Genomic DNA, 24637 nt, shown 5'->3' with positions numbered 1-24637 from the left:
CTCTGAGTGAAGAAGTTCCTAGTTAGGCGATAAGATAAAAGTTTGAGAATAATAATATTTGTCACTTAAAGTCGGGTGATTTCTTCATGTCAGATTGTGAGATCTACCGCTTGCTCAATTACACAAAAAAATTCTCTACCTAAAGAATCATCCTTGCACTTTATTTTCAGCTGTTCTTGAGATTACTTTCAGATGCCCTTATCAAGAACATTAATTATTAACAACTATGTATCTCATTGTACAAGATCCTGAGGGTCATGACAAGGCAGATGTTGACACATTTCCAACAGTAGCAGAATCCTGAACAAGGGGACATCATCACAAACTAAGAGGACTATTAATTAAAACTGTGGCACGCAAGAACTTCTAAAAGGTGTTGGAACTCTGGAATTGTAGACCCCAGTGTTGTGGGGGTCAGATCAAATTTGTAGTATACGTTTTTGAAAGATGAGAGAATTGAAGTCTATGGAAAATTGGCGCAGCCACAACCACACTGAACAGCAGTGTCATGGGATGGAGTTCTTAATTTTTTTTTTAAACCTTTTACTTCCTGTCAAAGTAGTTTTTGACAATTAATCCTTAACACACTTGGGCAAAGGAAAGACGAAGCAGGCAATAATTATCAGCTTCAGTTGTGTTCCACAGGGGAAGGATATGATATTTATCAAGCAAACAGAAGTTACTTGCACTGATTGTGCATTCCTAAATATAGGAATGAATTTTCAAACATCTCTGGCATTCAGTTCACCAAGAACGTAATTAAAATAGAATGAGAGCCACCTGCTCATCTTGCTGCTTAGTATCCATATTACTTTACTATCAGCCTCTTTCTTCCCCTTCATTCCTCAACATGCTTTTCATATTTAACTCCAAGTCCCTTCCAATCCAACATGTATCATCTCAGCATTTCCCATATTACTCTCATTAGGTTCTTACTCCACAGCAAAATTGTTTTTACTGCCAGTATTCAACATAATACCAGCCAAGTAACGGTGAAATAATCACTGTAGTTTTGTATCACTTTTTACTTTCCATACAAGTGTATTCCATGCCCAATGCTGAAATATGCAATGTGTTACGCTGGGCACTTGTTTCTCCAACCACTGAACCTCATCTTCACACACAACTGCAAATGAAATTAAGATACTTTCTCACCCGAACTAATAGAATATTTAAATTTCCACTGCTTAGTGAAAAATGATTTGAACAAGGGACTTGCTTCTTTGACAACAGATATTTGTAAAGTCAACATGATAAAACATTATAAAAACAAATGACAGTGTCAATTCTAAAATTTCTTTCATTGTGTTCAGTGTGGATTCCAATGGTAGAAACAGGATATTTACCACACATTTTATACTCAAATATTATACCCTCCCAGTTCTACAGTTTAATTTTAATTTCAAATGCTTCCTTCACAACCTTAGCATTTAAAACTTTCCCTATATTTGTAAATTCAACAGTTAAAACCAATAAAGTATGCAGAACAGAAGGCAGTCATTGGTTAGTCCTTATATCTATAGTAGTTCCTTGAAAAATAAAGCTAACATTTAATCCTAATCCTACGCTCTTTTGTCTAGCAAAATCCCCACCCCCTTGAATTGTTTATTCAATGCTCTTGGAAGTTCTTGAATTTGATTACATCTGCTGTGTAATTAATATTTCAGTAATATTGTAAATATGTTAGATTAAGCATTCTTTACTGTTTACATAATTCATTATAGGTTATACATAAAAATATGTGAAGGGCATATGTCATTATCCCACATCATATGCGCATACCTCACTAAAGTAAAACAAGTACAGACACGTTATCCCCGGTGCCACGTTTTTCTTTCGATTAGTTTTACGTTTTGGGGACTTCCGCCTACAGCTCAATGGAGTGATACATAAATTTTGCAGCTGCCTTTAATTCCTCCTATTCCCCAGTTTACACCTTGCATTTTTAACTTTTATTTCTCGGCTCTTAGAGGGAAATAGTCGTTATTATGTCATATCCTTTACGAAGTGAAAAGCAGCTTTTTGAGTCCAGCAATGGTCAAGGAAAAACTTTGAAAGAAAAATCAGAGGATAGCCTGTCTAGGCTGAGCGTTTGGAATGTGCGTTGATGGCTCAAAATAGACAATAACACTTCAGAGTTGAAGTTGTCCCAACAGAGTTTTCAGACTATAGAGGAAAATATTATTTCCTTGAATACTGAGTTTAAAGAATCGAAACGTCAGATTGTGGATATTTCAACCTGCCTGGAACAGGCTCAACGCAAAATTGTCAATTTAGAGGCGAAGTCTCTTCGGAATAACATTTGAATTGTTGGACTGAAGGAAGGTTCTGAGAGTGGGAATTTATTGGACTATTTTGCCAATTTGTTTCGATCTCTGTTTCCGGATATTCAACCTCAGCCTCCCGATATTGAAAGAGCTCATAGAATTTTTATATGTATTTCAAAATATTCCTGCTTTTCTAACTAAGAAGTTTTTTTGATCAGGTTGACTCTATTATTTCATCTTTTGTTTGGAATAATAAAAGACCAAGAATTGGAAAAGGTCATTTACAAAAATTAAAAAAGGATGGAGGTCTTGCTTTGCCTAATTTAAGAATGTATTACTGGGCGGTTAATATACCTTACGCCTGTTCTTGGTTATGTTGGACTGATAAAAATAAACGACCACCATGGGTTGATTTGGAATTGAAAGCTGTAAAACAATTTTACTTAACTTCGTTATTAGGAGCTTCTTTACCTGTACAACTAGCCAAAATTTCTATTCTAAATACAAATCCTATGATTAAGCAGTCATTACAAATTTGGTACCAGTTTCGTAAGTTTTTTAATCTTAAAAAATTTAACCTTCTTAGTTTAACTTATTGAAATTATTTACCCTTCACTCAGTGATCCTACCTTTTCTTTTTGGAGGAATTAAAGAAATTTATTCCTTTATGGATCTGTTTCAAGAAGGCCGATTGATGTCCTTTGAGAAATTAGTAACTAAATATTCTCTCTCATACTCACTTTTTGCAATATCTTCAGGTCAGACATTTCTTACAAGAATATTTAAGTAATTTTCAATATATACAAGATTCTGACCTGTTAGACATTATTTTTTAAAATGAACCCTTTAGTGAAAGGTTTCACCGGGAAAATTTATAATTTACTATTATATCAGCATAATTATCCTTTACTTAAGATTAGGGAAGATTGGGAAACAGAGCTTAACATGACCTTGATAACAGAGGATTGGTTGTGAATTTTGAAGTTGGTTAACTCTTCTTCGATTTGCACCAGTCACTCTCTAATTCAATTTAAAATTGTACATCATTATTATTTGACAAAGGAGAGACTGTCTAAAATATTTCCTAATGTTAATAGTCAGCATGATAGATATAAAGCTGAGATAGCTACACTGACACATATGTTTTGGTCGTGTTCTGTATTGAAACAATTTTGGAAATCTATTTTTTTCTACAATTTCTAAAGCTTTAAAAATAAATTTACAACCTAATAAATTGACAGTTTTGTTTGGTATAATTCCTCAATATATTCATGGTATTTCTATATCAGACCAACACGTAATTGCATTTGTCACATTATTGGCTAGAAGGGCTATTTTATTAAAACGGAAAGATGCTTCTGTTCCCACTTTGATACAATGGTTCTCTCAGGTGATGTTATGTCTTAATCTGGGAAAAAAAAAATCAGGTCAAACTTTTGATCCTCGAACTTGACTTTGAGAAAAGGTGGGGCTCTTTTGCCCGCTATTATCATTTCATTTGAGTTAATTAAGATGGTCCCCTTCTGCTTCTTGGGTAAATGGATTTGGTTGGCGGATTGATGTCTTTTTTTTAAAAATGGAAGCTTGTATGGCGTATAGCTCCGGGTTTGTGCTCCAAATGGGTTTCCCCCCCACCCCCCCGGTTATTTTTTGTTAGTAGGGGTTGTTTTTTTGTTTTAGTTAGTAGGGGTTCTTTTTTCCTTCTTTGTTTTTTCCAAAAAAAACTTTAACATTTTGTTTTTTCTCTTATTATTATTGATATACTGTTTAGCTTGGTTGATAGTTTAACTCTTATTATACGTATTGATATGTTGACTTGATTATTTTAACGTATTTTTTGTTGTTGATTTTCAATATTAATAAAAATATTTAAATGAAATTTTATGTTTTGGAGTTACAAAACATACCATCCTTTAAGGAAAGGACTTCTGATCCTGTGTAATTTATGGATACTTGTAAAGTATAGTTAGCCACAAACTCTAACTCCTATAAATGAGAAGGTAAGGCAAATTATCACTTATTAGGAATGGTCATAACAAAGCCAAATGTGAAAGTAAATACATCAGTACAACTACAAACTAGCTAATGCCTGGTACTTACTGTCTTTTCATCATTTTCAAAAGCTTCTCTTGCTTCTTCATAAGTACAAACTTCTTCCCGACATTCACGTTCAATATTGCCTTGTTGTATCTCTTCAAGGAGATAATTTTTTCTTCGATATCTTTTCAGAATAGAATTGGCGTCACCCTGTTTCAGGAACACTACAAAAAATGCAAAACATTTTATGAAATATGCTGCTCTATAGAAAGAGAATCATGCACTGTGCGCTAAAAATAAAACAAATTCATTCAATTGGCCTCATCAGAAAATATTACACATACCAGCTACCTGAGTGTAGAGAGAAAATCCCCGAGTCTTTTAAAAGCTGTAAAACAAATCTGTAGCATAATACCACAGGAATGGCAGGCATGTGATTGATTGTGAATGTGGATTGTGAACTGAAAGTACTGTTAAATTTTAACAACCAAATTCCATCAATAAATCACAGATAAATAATTAACACAAAACAAATAAACATTTGTTACATGTTGTAGTACCTGTATGTGGGAGCTTGTGGGCATTTTTTGTCTAATTCCTACAGTGGTAGAGAGTTACCAGGACTTATCACTGCAGCAGGCTGTCACATTTCAAATGACTTTAGTACTGGAAAAGTCAAGGACAGAAGATGACTGCAGATGAGCCAGGTAGAGGAATCCAGAAGATACTATGACAGATCAAGTTTTTGCATACATCCAATAGATTTGAGTTTCTTCACGCTCTTGGGAACAAGCCTGGGGACTTAGAGGGAAGTGATTTAACTGTGGTCAAGAAGCCTTTCAAATAGGGGTGAAAAGGCAGCAAATGTTGAAGAGTGCAGTGCATTACATTTAAGGGAAAGACAATCCATTGCAAGCAGAGTACAAGATCTACAGGTTATGTTACCTATCCAATACCAAAGCGAGGGCCATCTCCTTCAAGGAAGAGAAATTTAAGTGGGGGGGGGTGGGTGGGAGATCCAATTGTCACAATCCCATGGTCTTAACATTGTTAAGAAACAGTAAAAGGTTCTGCTGAACTTAAAAACACAACTATTGAAGACAGTAAACTTTGGATTATAAACATCGTAAGCAGTTTGCCATAGAATAAACAAGACTAAAACAAAATTCTGGCAACAGTCAATAAGTGTGGAAAGGGAATCAAGATTTTCAGGTTGAAGATCCTTCATTAAATTTGTTTATTTCCCCAAATGTTGCCTGATCTGCTGAGTGTTTCTGATAGTTTGTTTTCATTTCAGATTTTTAGCATGTGTAATTTTCTTAAAATTTTCATTCAAGGAGAAGAAATGGTTTGGAGATGCTCAAGTACAATATTAATATTCAAATACTTACTTTCTCTAAAGCTATGAATGTGGCTGTATTACTAAATCAAATTGATTTCCTTGGTACAGATTTCAAGTTTATGTAACCTAGTTGTTCTGTTTCCTTTGACGACCATATCTGGCTTTAAGACAACTTAAAAGCATTTAAAATTGCTGCTTGATACTGCTTCTCTAATGATTGTTGATGATATTAACTTTCAAAGTGAAGTAAGTAAGTTTTCTGTACTGCTTAAAATCAACATTCCATTCAAAGTGAGATGTTTTTCAACAGCATGGTTAAGTGATACTGAAGCACCTTCAATTACTCCAAAAGACTGAGGTTTGGTAAAATACTGAAAGGCTTTTATTTGCTGTACAATACGACCTCCACAGTGAGTGTCTGCCCCCGGCCTGAGGGGGAGGGGCAAGGCGAACACCTTTATACAGGACTCTGTGGGAGGAGCCACAGGGGCAGTCAGCAGAGGGGTGTGTCCAGACAGGTAACTGAGTTACAACATATATACATGGTTTACCACATTCACCCCTCCTTTCTTTTTTTTAAAAAAAGAGTCCTGCGGGGTGAAGTGACTGACAATATTTACAAGTATAGTTACAGGTTAAGTCTATCAGGCGGTCGAGTCCGTCGCTGTGATCTACGTAGCACCAGCGGTGATTGCACCCGCGATGGCGGTTGTGCTGGCTCCGGCCTGACTTCAGGTGCCAGCACGTTAGGTGTAGGTAATCCCTCGTGCGTGTGCGTCGCGCCCGGTATGGGAGTGTCGTGTGGTGTCTGTATAGGGTTTGGGGTGCACGGTGTCTCGTAGGTACATACATGGGTGGGTACGGGGTCAATAGTCACCACGGAGTGTTCAGGGTAGGGGCCCGGAGCTCCTGCGGGCGCCAGGTCACGAATGGAGACCGTGTCCTCCCGCCCATCAGGTAAAACCACATAGACATACTGGGGGCTCGCATGAAGTAAGTGAACCCTCTCGACTATCGGGGAGTATTTATTGCTCCTCGCATGTTTCTGGAGCAGCACTGGCCCCGGGGACGTCAGCCAAGATGGTAGGGTGGGTCCAGTGGTCGATTTTCTGGGAAAAGAAAAGAGCCGCTCATGAGGGGTGGCATTGGTGGCTGTGCACAACAGGGAGCAGATGGAGTGGAGTGCCTCGGGAAGGACCTCCTGCCAGCGGGAGACCAGCAGTCCCTTTGACCTGAGGGCTAAGAGTGTGGCTTTCCACACTGTGGCATTCTCCTTCTCTACCTGTCCATTCCCCCGGGGATTATAGCTCATGGTCCTACTGGCTGCAATTCCCCTAGCCAGTAGATATTGGCGCAGCTCGTCACTCATAAACGAGGACCCTCTGTCACCGTGGATATAGCATGGATATCCGAACAGAGTGAAGAGCTTGTGCAGGGCTTTTATAACTGACGTGGTAGTGGTGTCGGGGCAGGGGATGGCGAAGGGGAACCGCGAGTACTCGTCAATTACGTTAAGAAAGTACACATTGTGGTCGGTGGAGGGAAGGGGGCCCTTAAAGTCAACACTCAGTCGCTCAAAGGGGCGGGTGGCCTTGATGAGTGGTGCCTTTTCGGGTCGGTAGATGTGCAGTTTGCACTCTGCGCAGACTTGGCAGTCCCTGGTCATCATCCTGATCTCCTCAAGGGAGTAAGGCAGGTTCCGGGCTTTCACGAAGTGGAAAAGCCAGGTGACTCCCGGGTGGCAAAGATCTACATGTAGGGCGTATAGCCGGTCGATCTGCACGCTGGCGCACGTTCCCCGGGATAGGGCATCGGAGGGCTTGTTGAGCTTCCCAGGCCTGTACATGATGTCATAGTTGTAGGTGGAGAGTTTGATTCTCCACCTCAGAATTTTATCATTTTTGATTTTGCTCCGCTGCTGATTATTAAACATGAATGCGACTGAGCGCTGGTCAGTTAGCAGGGTGAACTTTTTGCCGGCAAGATAGTGCCTCCCGTGCCTTATAGCTTCCACTATGGGCTGGGCCTCTTCCTCTACCGCAGAGTGCCGAATTTCAGGGCCTTGAAGGGTATGGGAGAAGAACGCCACTGGTCTTCCTGCTGGTTGAGGGTAGCAGCCAGCGCAAAGTTGGAGGCGTCACTCTCTACTTGGAAGGGAATGGCCTCATCCACCGCATGCATTGCTGCTTTGGCAATGTCCCCTTTTATGCGGTTGAAGGCCGCGTGGGCCTCGGCTGAGAGGGGGAATGCGGTGGACTTGACCACGGGGCGGGCCTTGTCTGCATAGTTAGAGACCCATTGGGCGTAATATGAAAAGAAGCCCAGGCACCTTTTGAGGGCTCTGAGGGTATTGGGAAGAGGGAGTTCCAACAAGGGGCGCATACGGTCGGGGTCAGGGCCAATGACTCCATTCTCCACGACACACCCAAGGATAGCAAGTCGGGTGGTCCCAAATATACACTTGTCCTTGTTATAGGTGAGGTTGAAAGGTTTGGCCGCTTGGAGAAATTTTTGGAGGTTGTTGTCATGATCTGCTGGTCGTGACCGCAGATGGTGATGTTATCCAGATATGGGAACGTGGCCTTCAGTTGGCACTGGTCCACCATCCGGTCCATTGCCCTCTGGAAGACAGATACACCATTTGTGACACCAAAGGGGACGCACAGGAATTGATAAAGCCTGCCGTCCGCCTCGAAGGCAGTGTAAGGGCGGTCCTCCCGGCGGATGGGGAGCTGATGGTAAGCGGATTTTAGGTCTATGGTCAAGTACACCTTGTACTGTACTATCTGATTGACCATATCCGCGATGCAGGGTAGAGGGTACGCGTCGAGCTGCGTGAACCTATTGATGGTCTGGCTATAGTCCACAACCATCCTATTCTTCTCCCCGTTCCGAACAACCACCACCTGCGCCCTCCAAGGACTTGTGCTTGCCTCAATGACCTCCTCCCTCAGCAGCCGCTGCACCTCCGACTTAATGAAAGCTCTGTCCCCCGCGCTGTACCTCCTGCTTTTAGTTGCCACGGGTTTACAGTCGGGGGTCAGGTTGGCGAACAGCAGTGGGGGAGCGATCCTGAGGGTGGAGAGGCCGCAAGTGGTGTCAGTAGTGTGGCAGCTGGCATGATGTTGGGTGGGATGCGCGGGTCGGTGTGTGTGTGTGGTCAGTAGCAGGGTACGTGACATATCTCTACAAAACGGGATTTATGACAGTAATTGGCGGGAGGGGCCTATCATACTTCATTGTCACGCTTTTCAGGTGGCTCTGGAAGTCCAACCCCAACAGCACAGGGGCACACAGTTGAGGCAAGACCAGTAACGTAAAGTCCCGATATTCTGTGCCCTGCACCACTCGTGTCACTACACAATCCCCCCGGATGTCTGTTGTATGCGACCTGGAGGCCATGGTGACCCTCCGACTTACCAGCTGTATCATGAGTCCACAATGCTGCACCGTGGCCGGGTGGATAAAACTCTCCGTGCTGCCTGTGTCAAACAGGTAGCTTGTCCCGTGCCCCTCCACCAGGATGTCCATCATTGACCTTGCGAGCTGGTGGGGAGCACTTTGGTCGAGGGTCACGGAAGCCAGGGTGGGGTTGCTGTCTTGGTCCGGCGTGGTGGGGTGCCCCGTGAGCACCCGTTGGTCGTAGGCGGTGGGAGATGGCGCCGACCAAGATGGCCGCCCCCATGTCTCGCACGTGGTGGTGGCATGCAGGCAAGATGGTGGCAGGCAAGATGGCGACCCCGTCTCGCACGCGGCGCTGCTCGATCCCGCTCGCGGTTTTGACTTACAGACCTTGGCGAAGTGGCCCTTCTTTCCGCAGCTGGAGCAGGTAGCTTGTCGGGCCGGGCAGCGTTTCCGGGGGTGCTTCTCCAGTCCGCAGAAGTAGCACTTCGCGGACTCACGACTGGCTGTAGCTGAGGTCGATTCGCCGGCAGGTTGCGGGGTCTGCGGCACCCACGAGGCCATCGGGGGACCGCGTGCCTGGAGAGCCTTGGAGTTGTGCAGAGCAGCCTCCAACGTATCAGCCAGCTCCATCGCCGAACTTAGGGTAAGATCGGCTTTTTCCAGCAGCTGCTGGCGCACGTACACTGACCTGGTCCCCGTGACGAAGGCGTCCCTCACTAGGAGTTCTGCATGCTGCGCTGCCGTCAGCTCCTGGCAATTGCAGGCTCGCAAGAGTGTCCGTAGGGCCTGGACGAACTCAGCACTCGATTTCCCGGGGCGTTGTTGCCGTGTCGCTAAACGGTGCCTAGCATAGACGCTGTTTATCAGCTGCAGGTATTGTCTTTTGAGTGCGTTCATTGCGCCGTCGTAGTTCGGCTGGTCTCTGATCAGTGAATAAACCCGTGGACTGACCCTGGAGAGTAGAACTCTGCGCTTCGCTATGGGGTCGGTCACTTTAATCTCCTCTAGATACGCTTCGAAGCAGGCCAGCCAGAGTTTGAAAGCATTTCCAGCTTCAGGTGTTTGCGGATTGAGGTCTAATTTTTCTGGTCTCAGGGACTGTTCCATTTTTTAAAACGTACAGCGAATAAAATTGAAACACCTTCAATTACTCCAAAAGACTGAGGTTTGGTAAAATACTGAAAGGCTTTTATTCGCTGTACAATACGACCTCCACAGTGAGTGTCTGCCCCCGGACTGAGGGGGAGGGGCAAGGCGAACACCTTTATACAGGACACTGTGGGAGGAGCCACAGGGGCAGTCAGCAGAGGGGTGTGTCCAGACAGGTAACCGAGTTACAACATATATACATGGTTTACCACAGATACCACCAGGTTGAGGAATAGCCTTGAAACAAGTGTAACCCTACTTCAGCAATGGAACACAATGAACCACCTCTTGCATCAAGATGGACTGGTGCCTGGTTGTGTTTCCCCACCCCATCACTGTCTTGTTTTATTTATATTTATGTTGCCTCTACCTACATTCCTGTGATGTTGCTGCAATTTTTTCCTGAACCAGTACCTCACTGTACTTGCACATATGACTTTTAGAGTAAAGTGGATGAAATGAATATTTTCAGGACTCAAGAACAAGAATACTGCATCTCTCAAGAGGTGGGCTGGATCATTCCCTGGCAGTTCTGAGCAGCCAGATTTATTCCAAAATAACTAACATTTTTAAACTGCCATGCAACATGGAGGATGTCCTTAGTGTGAGGATGCCATTATCTTCAACAGGATTATGTTGTAGACCTCCAGTGTTGCTATTAAAGTCTGCATTTGCATCATATAGCTGGCTGAGATCAAGGAGGTTATATCATATGTTGGTTCCATTATTGTCTGCTGCCACTGTGGTGGTTCTGTCCTTCAGGACTCGGCAAGCCCAACCAAGCCTTGTTCGTGGATACTGAAGTTCTCCACCCAGAGCAAATTTAAAGCTCATCAACTTGTATTCTTTTCAAATTTGTTGAAAACGTAACACCCAAAACCAGGATTAAGAACAAACAGCAGTAAATACGAGGAATTCTGCAGATGCTGAAAATTCAAGCAACGTACATCAAAGTTGCTGGTGAACGCAGCAGGCCAGACAGCATCTCTAGGAAGGGTACAGTCCACGTTTTGGGCCAAGACCCTTCGTCACGACTAACTGAAGGAAGAGCTAGTAAAAGATTTGAAAGTGGGAGGGGGAGGGGGAGATCCAAAATGATAGGAGAAGACAGGAGGGGGAGGGATGGAGCCAAGAGCTGGACAGGTGATTGACAAAAGGGATATGAGAGGATCATGGGACAGGAGGCCCAGGGAGGAGGAAAAGGGGAAGGGGGGGAAAACCCAGAGGATGGGCAAGGGGTGTAGTCAGAGGGACAGAAGGAGAGAAAGGAGAGTGAGAGAAGGAATGTGTGTATATAAATAAATAACAGATGGGGTACGAGGGGGAGGTGAGGCATTAGCGGAAGTTAGAGAGTCAATGTTTCCCATTCTGATATGTCTATTCATGGCCTCCTCTGCTGTAAAGATGAAGCCACACTCAGGTTGGAGGAACAATACCTTATATTCCGTCTGGGTAGCCTCCAACCTGATGGCATGAACATTGACTTCTCTAACTTCTGCTAATGCCCCACCTCCCTTCGTACCCCCTGTTATTTATTTATATACACACATTCTTTCTCTCTCTCCTTTTTCTCCCTCTGTCCCTCTGACTATACCCCTTGCCCATTGTCTGGGCTTTTATCCCCCCCTCCCCCTTTTCCTTCTCCCTGGGCCTCCTGTCCCATGATCCTCTCACATCCCTTTTGCCAATCACCTGTCCAGCTCTTGGCTCCATCCCTCCCCCTCCTGTCTTCTCCTATCATTTTGGATCTCCCCCTCCCCCTTTCAAATCTCTTACTAGCTCTTCCTTCAGTTAGTCCTGACGAAGGGTCTCGGCCCGAAACGTCAACTGTACCTCTTCCTAGAGAAAAGCAGCAATAAGTGTTTCATGAAACAACTTGGTTGAATAGTATCCAGACACACCATTAATACAAGTTTAGGTCATTCCCTCCTGATGTACCACTGCATTACATTGGGCGATTCTGTCCGGCCAATGGAGCAGATCCCACTTGCAGATAATTCTAGAATAATTTGGGATTATAGATGCAATATTGGTCTTTTGTTACACATGTCCAGTCTGTGCTCAATTTATCGACAGGACAGCTTTCCTTAATTTAGACAACCATCTCCAAATGCTCTTATGGAAGGACCATTCAGAATCACTGGGCTGTTAAGGCATCAGGAAATGTTCCTTATTCAGGGGATTCAGAAAGCATTCAGAAAGCATAACAAAATCAGAAAGTTTAAGTGGAGTATTTGTTGATCAAGACAGATTACGAAACAAACAAAACTTAAAGTGAAGAAATGAGAAACAATGCAAGGGTGGGGCAAATTAAACTATGACTAATGAATATCAGGAACAACATTGAACGATACTTGTATAGAACTGTTAAAAACATTACAACTTAGATTTTTAAAATTATATTTGACAAAACTTAAACAGTAACAGAATCCATACTCACCACTTTCCATGCTTTATTTTTAAAAAGTAAATCTAGATGTCTGAAAGAAGGAGAATACACATTATGATGGACACTGAACAACTGCTACAAGATATTCCTTAAGGTATATCTATCTAAAAATAAACACAAGGAAGTCTGCAAATGCTGGAAATCTAAAACAACACATGCAAAATGAGAAACTCAGCAGGTTAGGCCGCATCTATGTTAGAGTAAACAGTCGACGTTTTGGACTGAGACCCTTCTTCAGGACTGGAAAGGAAGGGAGAAAGATGCCTGAATAAAAAGGTGGGGGGGGTGGTAGAGGGGAAGGAGGATAACTAGGTGATAGGTGGAGCCAGGTGGGTAGGAACGATAAAGGGCTGGAGAGGAAGGAATCTCTTAGGAGAGGAGAGTAGACCATAGGAAAAGGGGAGAAGAAGGCCCAGGGGGAGGTGAGAAAAGGTGAGGCCAGAGTGAGGAAAAGAAGAGGGGAGGTGGAAGGAAAACTATTTTTCCAGGAGAAAAAGATCAATATTCATGCCATCAGGTTGGAAGCTACCCAAACAGAATATTAGGTGTTGCTCCTCCACCTTGACACAAGAGGCGGCCATGGACTGGGATGTTGGAAGGGGAATGGGAATTAAAACGTTTGGCCATCAGGAAGTTCTGCTTTTGGAAGATGGAGCAGACAGACTTTCTTCACCACTTCCAGGGTGTCAGGCTTGGCAAGCATCCTACATACCAGAACTACATACCATATGCACTGAATGAATGGAATCCAGACTGACAACCCAGAGATGGTATTTAGATTGCTGCTCAACTGAATTCCACAGCTACAGCTTGAAAATAATATGACCCATCCATAAACAGTGATATATTAACAATTGAGAAGAATAGGAAAGTTGTGTTGACGAGGAAGCTAGTGAAATAAGGGATAAACTGAAAGCAGGATATGTGGTGGGGCTAGATGAACAAAGAAAGCAGCTAGCGTGCAGCAAAAACATAAGCTTTGGTCAACTGAATGACCCTTTCCTGAAATTAAAAAATATAATTTTTAATAAATCAGGACATTTATAAACATGTTTTTTAGAAAACTTGAAACATTTTAGAAAATTCTACAAAGTGACACATATTGCATGTAGGGTAATTTATCTCAAAAATAAAAAAAATTATTTTTTAAAACGTTATAAGAATTACCAAAAGCCAAAATACTTGACTATCATTTTCAAATTTTCCATATGGCCGGAAAAAGTCTGAAGATGGGGCAGGGGAATTCAGAAGGGAATAGTTTTATCTCTTAATATTCATGCATTCTAACTGAAAAGAAAATAATTTATTTCACTTGGTGAGGAAGATCACCATTCCAGGTGAAGATGGTGTTTTAATTCATGAACCCAAAATTCTGTGAGTTAATGGATTTACATGAGCCAGAAATCAAATCAATCTTAAAAAATATAACATCCAGTTCCTCAAAACTGAATTTAATACTAGCAATTTCATTCTTCAGAGAATTAGATAAGCAATGTCATTTATAACAGGGAGACAGTCACCAATGAAAATAAACAACCTTGGTGTACAATTCTCCAAAACCTCTGGTGAATAGGGAAAGCCTTCAAGTTCAGTTGGTAATTACAAAAGAGCTGTCATTGCAATGAGATTTAACTACCCAAATTGGGTTTCGATCCATTGATAAATTCAACAGGAAGTTGTTTTAAAGTCAGCCTATTCTTTTTAAAGCTACAAAAACTTTCAACAATAACTTTTTAAAAAAAAAATTTGACATACAACGTTAGTTCACAAAACTGAGCTAAGAAATAATGAAACTAGAAAGAAAATTAAGTTTTGTAACCAACTTTATAGAAATGGGCATAAGCACCGGCCTGATGGGCCACAAAGGCTTGGGACAAACTTTGACTAACCAACTTTATTGCAAAATCTATTTTTAAATATCTTCACACTGTAAAAGGATGGGGGGAGGGGAAGAAAAGATGAACACTCAATTCCTGTGCAAGAACCCAAAACAGCACTAGAGTACTGGAAAAAGTTCAGAGAACAAAGTTCCACTATATATCCCATGAAAAGGCAGGCAGAGCTGGAATTCATTAGATACTCCAAAAGGAAATGGACAATGACATGAGGAAAGATGGCCAGAAAAGAGCTGTTGAAGTTTCAGGTCAAACCTCTCTCTCCCCACCCCCCCCCCACCCCCACTGTTTGACCCACTGAATTATGTTAGCATGTTCTAGATTTCAACTGCAGCATTTTTTGTCTCCACTAAATAAAAATAGATCTTTTTGAGTGGTGATAGGTTAACAGTAACAAAAGGAAATATGCTTTTCTGGGGACTAAAAAGACATCAAAACTTGAGGTAAGAATTATTTGAGTTCTAAAGATGTTGCTGTTGAATGAGAGGGTACATCTTTGTAACGAGGGCCCAATGTTCATACCAAACCACTTCTAAGAGCTACAAGTAAACTATTTTATTTTCTCCAAATCTCATTGAGAAAATTACATGAAAGCTGCTTTTTCCAAGTTATTATTCATATTTTCCCCTCAGGGGATATGCAACTCTCTCTCTCCCCCCCCCCCCCCATTTCTAATCAAGATGCTGGACATATTATATCCATGCCAGGCAGCATCTATGGATAAAGGTACAGTCAACTTTTCAGCCCAAAACATCGACTGTACTTTTTTTTTCTCCATTGATGCTGCCTGGCCTGCTGAGTTCCTCCAGCATTTTGTGTGTTGTTTAGATTTCCAGCATCTACAGATTTTCTCTTATTTTTGAGCATTCAGATCAAGTTTGTTTCAGAATTTCTCAAAAGTAAAATCAGGTTGAAGCCTGAGCAGAGATAGCAATTCAAAGAATCTTACAACCATTTATGCCTGTACCAGCTCTTCAAAAATCACAAATAGCAGCAAAATAGACCTGTACTCTTAGATACACTTGAGGGGAAATATGGAATTAAAGGGGTCAATTTTTAGGGGTCACAATTTGTGACAGACAAGGTAATTATTTTACTGAGAGATGCTAATTTTTCTAATTCTCTTCCATTTGGTAATTTAAGGAAGAGGTAAATAGAAACTTGATCATCAAGGGCAAAAGGTAACAGGAGAGGTTAAAATGTGCAATGCACATTATAATTTTGTTTATTGGTAGAAAAGGTTGAGGTTTCATGACTTGCTCTTTGTTTTATATGCACTGTAAACCATGAATAAACAGCATCCAAACATATGCTTACTAGTACAGCACACCAGTGTCTAAAGCAGGACACACATCTGGACTTAAGCATGACATAATAGCTGGGAATCTGATTCCCACCCCATCTTTATCCCTATACCCTTGGACAGAAAGTTGTCATATGGGCCTTGTCTGATGTAATACCAGGACTCTGGGCAAAATGATAACTGTGGCAACTAGCGTGGCAAATTCCATACACCAGCTATCTAACCAGGACTAACACAAGTTTTCTAATATACAATGTGATCTTTGATGATCAACTTCAATTAGGGCTTAAGAACATTTACAATTGAGGCCATTGCGTTATGTTCTGGTTACTAAACTGCTGCACCTCCTCATTCAGAGTTCTTCAAACATTCATGCATGTACCATTTTTAAAACTGTAATGAACATTCCTCCCTCTAGCAATTAAATAATGAATTCCAGACACTTTTTACTTAATGGGTGTAGAGAATTTATCACTCCTCCAATCCTGTAACTAGGATAAGAACAAATAAAAATATTTACAATAGAAGATTTAGCTATTTTTCCTTTGAAGAGGAATGAAAAATTATGAGGTGAGTGAGGGCCTCCATTGGTCAGAGTTGATCATGGATATCGTGTCCTAGCTGTCTAGATACGCAAGCCTGGGCAGTAGGATATGGAGAGCAAGCTGCTGCCATGTAGTAAGCTCCCCCTCTCCATGTAGCTGATGAACCCAAAGAAATGGCAGAAACTGATACAGTTTGGTACCAGCATTGAACTCAATGTAGGACTGCCTTGACTACAGCTCAGGAATCCCCCCCTCCACTCCCTCAGGGTTTACTCCCAAAGCCTTCCCCATACGTGGGTACAGCCACAAGGCAGCAGAAGTTTGAAATCAGGGTTTTCCTTCTCCTAGATGAGCTGCCAACCCAAGGCTGACAAGCCCCATCTGCCCAAAGCGACTAACCCACCTTTACCCCTTCTCCTGTCAGTACAAATGTTTCTGCCAGGCTCAGTAGCCAAGTCACACGAGAAGGCCGGGGATGGACTTTGTGTCAGAGGCTATTTGAGGCGCATGCCATTAGAAGTATTTAATAGGTAGTGGGAGCTTGTCCCCATTACCCCCCCCCCCAAGCTGTAACAACCATTAGAAATAGTGATCTAGTATTCAGTAAGGAAAATAGTAAAATTATAAAAGAGGAACAAAATCTAAACTAAAAATTCCAGCAATAAATACTAATGATCAAGAGAAAGGTCAATATCTTTTATTTTGTGACACATACAAAATAATATCACGGGACACAAGGAGTATAGTTTTTGGAATTTGTTGCACAGAAAATGGAACTCTGTTAAAGCAGTGCTGATATTATTACATGAATTACATTTTGTTTAAATTCCACTTAATATTTTTAAAGAAAATAGAAATTTAGTAAATTTCTCCTCTGGTTTAATGGTGGATGACAGAAAAAAATCTAAATTACTTCTACGAAAAGAACTACTTGCATCCAAACTGCACCTCCAATTTAAAAACTTGTCTTATTGCAATTTGTCCAGAGAGTTTAAAAGCCACACCACTGTTAATGTTCCTTTAAAAAAAAACAGCTGTGTAGACCAATATCTGCTGATAGGAAAAGTTTACATGGCCTGAATAACTACATTGCACTTTGATATTTTTAACATTTATACTATGAATATTTATAATGAAAACTGTAAAATCACACCTTAATAGTTGGAGTATAATGTAGTACAAAGAAAATCTTACACTTTTGTAAACTTTTTATAGCTGCGCCTAACTCCACCTGTACAGCAACAAAGGCTATGTGCATGGAAGCATTTCAGTTACCGTGTGGTCCTGCACCAGTGCAGCTCAGAGGAAACAGTAATACTGCTAACCTTATGTCGACTCTCCAGACCTGGCTGAATCTTACTAAACATTATGTGGTAACTCCGCTCTGCTAAAAACGTCATTAAATTGACGTGAAATGCCACAATTAATAGTTAATTACTGTATACAAATAAAGGTTAAATATGTAATACACACAAAATGCTGGTGGAACGCAGCAGGCCAGGTAGCATCTATTGCTGCGCACCATCTCAGGGCAGAATAATAAATTTAGCCAACAATGTTAAACATTCTACAACGTACAGTTTCCTGCATGTTGTTGTTGGCGGCTTTCCACTGATATTTAAGTTCAATTACAACTACTCAGAAGTGAAGAGTTTCACAGTCAATTTAATAGCTAGAATGTGTGAAGCAAACACCCGATTTTGAATTAAAGAATATCTAACGTTCATTTACAGGAATACATTCTCTCTGCCACCCCCACCCCCACGTGCCTGAAGTGTATTTAACCAGATATCCTCACTCAACTAAACTTCCTTCCTATCAAAATCTGTGCAACCCATTGGTGGGATCACGCAAGTAGTCGTCTCTGTCAAAATAGCAGCATTCCTATCGTTTCCGATCTCAAATTTATTTGCGTATAGAGGCCCAAGCATAGGCTGAATGCTTCTCCATTGAGAAGGAGCGGGGGAAGAGAAACTAATCTGTTGGTTCATCAGATTTACACGTAAACCAGACGGAGTGATGCCAAGCTACATCTAATTACCAATTGACAAGCGGTCCGAGAGGAAAAAAAAACTATGAAGGGTATTTAAGAAGGGTTGGGAGCGGTGAATATTTTAAAGCATTTTCTCCCTCTTGTTTAAAAATCAAAGTAAACAATAAGAAAAGTAATTTTTTGCAGTTTTCGACGGAATAAACGGCCCCATGGCACCTGTAAGGCAGGGAGGTGGAGTGGAAATGTTAATTCAGTTATCCGGCTGAGCCATAGCAATACGCCATCGTCAGCGAGCAAGTAATTTATAGGCACCGGGACACGGCACTGAATCGCTAAATCTGAGATATACCCTAACGTCCCTTCTATCATCTCTTTTGGAAAGAGTTGCCGAACAACTCAAACGTAACTTCAAAAGCACGAATGGTTAAACTCACTTTCAGAAGAAAAAACGATTATAATATATTTTATTTGCTCGTTGTACTTTATCCAAATATCAATTAAACCAGCATTTATATAAACGTCGTCAATGCTCTGAATCACGATTAAGCGTCCCAGATACCTAATTTCAATGCTACACAAAGAAGTTTATTAAAAAGAATGTTCCTTCATTGACTCAACTCACATGATCGCAGACAGCATTAATCAGTAACAGCACCGCCAAAACAGAGAGAATTCACCACACCGCCAACCTCACTTTATTCGAGATTCAGTTTTCCCTCTCCCTAACAATTGTTATATTATCAATATAGCTGCAAAACAGTGTCTGGAACTAAGTACAGAAAATAGATTAGAAAGTAAAATACAGAATAATTACCACACTTTATTTCTCCACTCCGAAAACAACCAAAGCCTTCCAAAGTTTCCGTCCTCAATCTAGAAAAGAGCATGCGCGCAATTAGGCCACGCTTCCAAACAGCTTGATATTTTTAAATGGGCAGTAACCACGAACTCCTTAAAGAAGCAGCTACACGTTTTCTCAATTTGTCATATTGTTGACCTTTAGAAATATATGCTATTAGTAAGTACAACTCCTGGAGACTTTGTTATTATGTCTTATTATTTTGATCATGGGTCTCATTCCGAACATCGGCTATTAACAACATTTCACATAGTTGTGGATAAGGTGTCAGAATCGTTCTTTTGAGCTTCTCTGTCATCGAGAAAGGTATAAGCTGAAATGGTACTTGCATAAATTGTCTAGTCAAGAAATACAAAAAAAACTTATTAGATGCGTTGAATGAGGTCTCATGTCATTTGTACAATATAGATCTCTCCCTCTCCCTCTCCCTCTCCCCGAAACAGTTTCCGTAATTTTTGCTCATAATATTGGGGCCACCTTCTGGTAGAGTTTAATTAATTCACCTCAACCACATGTAGCCAGGAAAATCTCTCTTGTTGATGATCTCAATGAAGCAGCTGGTTCTTCAAATTGTTTGAAACTTTGTTTTCTGCTCTTTATCAACTCATGTCCCTTTCATCATGCTCCACCACTTAAACATATAACAAGCTTTTATTTTCACAATTTGTTACCATTTCTTATAGACAATGAAATACCAAGAAAATGTTCAGCGGATCAGGGATACAGCCATGTAGGCTGATGAATGTTTAGTTTTGGTGCTAGCTTTTTTGTGGGAGACAATTTCACCCATGTACATCAACATAGATCTTAAAGATTAGAAAATAATTGTTTTCCTAGTTGTAAGGTTATCTTCATTCAAACATGTTTTTGAGAGTTCTTTGCCTTTAATTAAAAGTACAGTGTATTTTTCATTTGAAATCTTAAAACAGTAGAAAGATACATACTATCCTAGCATGAAACAGGACATTTTATTTTAATGCAAATTATATGTGGCAAAAACTGTGTATTTTTTTCCAGAAAATGGTCAGAGCAATTCTGAAACTGTCTGTATACATACAATTAAATTAAATAATTTATGCTATGAGATCACAACAACTGAATAAGAATGGAAGAGACTTGTCAGAAACGGCACACAAAATTTTATATAATCATTCAGTTTAATACTATGTCTAGAACATGCCCCTTTGAAACTCAGGTGAAAATGGGGTTTCATGATCAGATAACTAACTACCCATGAAAGGCATCAATTTGAAAAATATTTAAGAATTTCATGTCAATTACTTGAATGAATGTGAGCACATGTGCCCCATTACTATAATGCTAAGAACATTTCTGAAATGTTATGTCGAGAAGAAGAGGTGTTTTGGTGTAGTGTACTGGCCTTTCGTAAGACCCTCAAAAGATGCCACACAAGAGATTGTTCAACAATATTTAAATATAGAATATAGTGAGTAATACCTGATTTGGACTGAGGAGATTAACATTTTTTTAAATTTAGGGATTAATGATAGTGGAGTTGGCAAAGAAAAGTGGGGTTGAAGTATAATCTTATTGGTCAACAGAGCAGGTATCGAGGATGAAAATCTGATTCTGCTTCAATTTCATACCAAACAAAAACTCAACCATATTTTACGATGTCAGTGCAGATGACTAAGAACTTGGTCAAAGAGGTGGATTTTGAAATGCATCTTAAACAAAGAGAGAAAACCAAGGAGATTGAGAAGTTTGTGATGGCACCTTTATGGCCAAGGCAACTAAAAGTATAGCCACCGATGATAATGACATTTTCAGTGATTTGAAAAAAATGCAAATAAAATACTCAAAAGATCAATGGAACAAGTGGGAGAAACAGGGTTGGTGTTTTAGAAAAAGGACCCTTCATCAGAACAGGAAAGTAAGAATGTTTTAAGTGGCAGAGTGGGAGGATGGAAAAGAAAAGAATGTTTATGATAGGGTTTATGACAGACTAAAGTTGTCAAGGCAAGCAGCAGCTGAAGGCAGAAAGAATTAAAAACATTTAAATATCTGTGGGGGGGGGGAGAGAAGAGAGGAAGGTGAAGGCAGAATGGCAGAGTGAAAGTAGAATGGCAAATTCTGGTGAAAGCTGATCAGAATCACCCTTGTAGACTTAATGCCATACTGCATTTAATTCTTACAGTGTAGAGGATGTCACATTGTGAGAACTAAATCAGAATAAACACACGTGAATCACTGCTTCACTTGTAAGCACTACTGAGCACCCGATCTCCTTTGATTACATACATGGGAATGCCAAGAAAACTTGAATGGCAGGTCAAAATGGAAAAATGGACCAAGTATGAAGGGTCTCGGCCTGAAACGTCGACTGCGCCTCTTCCTATAGATGCTGCTTGGCCTGCTGCGTTCACCAGCAACTTTGATGTATGTTGCTTAAATGGACCAAGTAGTTGTTCAGGGAATAGTCACTTCAAAGTGCTGTTCTTCCCACCTTCTCCATCTCCACAACCTAAAATACATGATTTCTCATTTTACCAATTCTGAATCAAAGTTCTTGACCTGAATAGTTCCCTCTGTTTCTCTCGCCATTCTGCTACTTCATCTGCTAAGCACCACCAGCATTTTCTGTTTCAGTAAGTACATTATAATGTTGCATTAGAAACCAGGATTGGAGGAATGCAGAAATCTAGGAGGTTGCTGAGTTGCGATATCTGTGTGTATTGATGCAGGAAAGGAGAGGGGACATGATTGAAGCGATGGAGAGACAACTGTAATACTTTAAATTGAAATATCGATGGCAGTGGGAATGGTGAAAGTTAAGAAGCGCAGGTTTAAAACATGAATGAGTCTTGAGAAGGAACTGGAACAGTTTACATGAAGTGGAAGACGATCTGTCACCAGAGTGGAGCAGTCTGGTGACTAGAACTAATAAAGGCATAGTGTTAAATATCAGCAGCAGATGAGATCAATGATGAATGGTGATGGCAGGCAGATAGTTGCAAGTTGGTACTTATAAGTTAGCAAGTTGCTCTGCAGTTAAATAAGAACATGGCTGAACGGATTGCAACCTCAACTCTGCATTCCCGTTTGTATCTGTTAATCTTCCTCCCCTACCTCCGTATCAAAAATCTATCCAGTGTTGCCTTAAAATACTCAAGAACTTACTTTCCTCTGATGGAGAGAATTCCAAAGACAGGCAGCCCTTCTGACAGAGAAAGACTTGCAGATTCAGTATCAAAAACTGATTTCAATTTTCGAAGCGGAGGGCTCAATCATTTAACAGTGCAATCTGAGGGATCAAAATGACACTGCTGTGAGTGAACCAGCCAATCGAAACACAACCCAATAGCATAAAAGATCGAGGAAATGCGTTTGGAAGTGTGAAGAACAGTCGAGCAATTGCCTGCTATGGTCGCTATGCTGGAGACTTCCAATGCAACTTCCCTCTCTAATCGTTTCCCACTTGTCAGATTTTAAGCTTTGTTGACCTCTGGTCTCATTCATACGAGATTTTCAACTCATCAGAGATGACCTCTTTGCAGCTCAGTGTGAAATGTAATTCTACTTATTTTTAGGTTGTTGAACCCGAGTACCAAAGATTAACACCAAATGCTAATGCATCCTGATCTGGGATGAAGTAAACAAAAACAAGTCCAAAATAGTGACCACCAACAATTTTTCTATGTTTGCGTCTACTATAAAGGGTGGAATTGAAAGCAAAATCCCTGAGTCAAATGTTTTAAAATAAACTGCGATTTTTAAAAATTGAGTTATTTTTCACAATTAAAATCAATTTCTCGAACACCAACGCCCCCACAATGTCACTGAAAACGGATTAAAATTCAGCAGCTGCACATTCCAAGTTTCTAAATCATAGGCAAACAGAATGTTTGCAGGTTATCTTGCTTCAAAAAATATTTCAAATATAGTGGGCGAGATATGTTACTGATGTTTCAAATCTTTTGACTTTTTAGAAAATAATTTAGTTTGTTTTAAGGGATTTACGCATCAGGAGGGGTTGCTGGATTTACCCAAGCGTTGCCAGGGTGACGGCGAATGCCTAGCGGCGCTGTTCCTTAGAGACGGTAAATTGGTGACGAGGCGAAACCACGCCACGGGGGAAGAGGAGAGGAATCAGGTCGACTCTTTGACCGCACAGATGGATATTGCAGGCGTGAGAATTTCGCATTCTGAAGTGATTTTCACTGCCACGGAACCTGGAAAAATCTACCGTGCAACCCTCACCGTACAAAACATCAGCAGCGTCTCCAAACAGGTGTTCATCGTGCCACTGAAGAAAAAGGTAAGCCCGGCTTTTCACCATGGTGAAAAGGAAGCCCAGCCTCACGGATCCGCCTTTGCTGACCTGAGAATCCGAAGGATTCGACTTATGTAGGAGGTAGATATGATTGGCACTTGTAGGCAGTTGCAAGTCATCCTGTGTGTATCCCTGTAAACACAATAAACTGCAGGTGCTGGAGTTTGGAACAAAATACAGACTGCTGGAGGAACTTGGGGGGGCGGGGGGAACATCTTTTTTTAAGAATCCTTAGTGGATATCAGGAATGAGAAGAATCGTTGGTTGAAAGTGTGATTGTGGTCTAAGTCTTTTCTCAGCATTAACTGTCAATGTGCCGCCTTGCCCTGTAGGATATTTTCATGGTTAAATAAAAACTGGCAAAATTGCCTCCTCTAGAAATAGACTAATTCACAATTCATTCCAAATCATTGAATTAATCACAATTTACCCTTACAATAAATTTTAATACCTTCAAACTGCAAAGATAGCCATCATCTTACATCTACCAAGCGAGTCTGCTCAGTTGTTAAAGTGGTCTCAACAAATGAACATTCTATTTGCAAGATCATGATGGATGTAGTTGCAGCCAGGATGGGATAGCCTTGCTTTCTCACCAGAGCTTAGTATCTGGAAATGGTAAGTAGCTGTAGCCAGAAAGCAAATAGTGTCTACTAGCACTTGAAGTAAAGCAAAATCCTGTAGATGCTGGAAATCTGAAATAGAAACTGAAAGCCAGAAGAGTTCTGCATCACTGGGGAGAGAAACAATCAACATTTTAGCTCATACCAGACAGAAACTTAGTGACTATATAATGAACATAATCTCTGGGTAAAACTTAAACAACAGGAATTCTGCAGATGCTGGAAATTCAAGCAACACACATCAAAGTTGCTGGTGAACTTGTTGTTTTAACTTTATCTAAACAACTGTGATCTACACTAGTGGTCACCAACCTTTTTAAGCCCAAGATCCCCTACCTTGACCTCAGTGAAAGGCAAGATCTACCTACTAAATCGTTTAGAGAAAAAACAGCTCAGATTGTACTTACAATTTGAGGCCTTTTATTTGGACGAATTGTATTTGAATTACATAAAATACTTTTGTCAAATTTTCAAAG

General features: G+C 40.9%; 2 protein-coding genes across 2 annotated transcripts in view; one reads left to right on the top strand and one right to left on the bottom strand.

The window, feature by feature from the left end:
• prrg1 (proline rich Gla (G-carboxyglutamic acid) 1) overlaps positions 1-19267 on the bottom strand; it is a 32145-nt gene extending 12878 nt beyond the window's left edge. The window contains exons 1-3 of the mRNA XM_063049915.1: positions 19200-19267; positions 12641-12680; positions 4368-4528 (exon numbers count right to left, since the gene is read on the bottom strand). Of these exons, the coding sequence (XP_062905985.1) occupies positions 4368-4528; positions 12641-12650 (171 nt within the window). The 5' untranslated portion in view covers positions 12651-12680; positions 19200-19267. The remainder of the gene's footprint in view (positions 1-4367; positions 4529-12640; positions 12681-19199) is intronic.
• A 4100-nt stretch (positions 19268-23367) lies between these two features.
• Positions 23368-24637, top strand: part of LOC134348078 (cilia- and flagella-associated protein 47-like) — a 712768-nt gene continuing 711498 nt past the window's right edge. The window contains exon 1 of the mRNA XM_063050919.1: positions 23368-23523. Within this exon, the coding sequence (XP_062906989.1) occupies positions 23380-23523 (144 nt within the window). The 5' untranslated portion in view covers positions 23368-23379. The remainder of the gene's footprint in view (positions 23524-24637) is intronic.

This window comes from Mobula hypostoma, chromosome 6 (assembly GCF_963921235.1).
Source record: "Mobula hypostoma chromosome 6, sMobHyp1.1, whole genome shotgun sequence".
NCBI lineage: Eukaryota > Metazoa > Chordata > Chondrichthyes > Myliobatiformes > Myliobatidae > Mobula > Mobula hypostoma.
The sequence above is the reverse complement of the archived record's forward strand: the minus strand, read 5'-3'. Positions and strand labels throughout refer to the sequence as shown.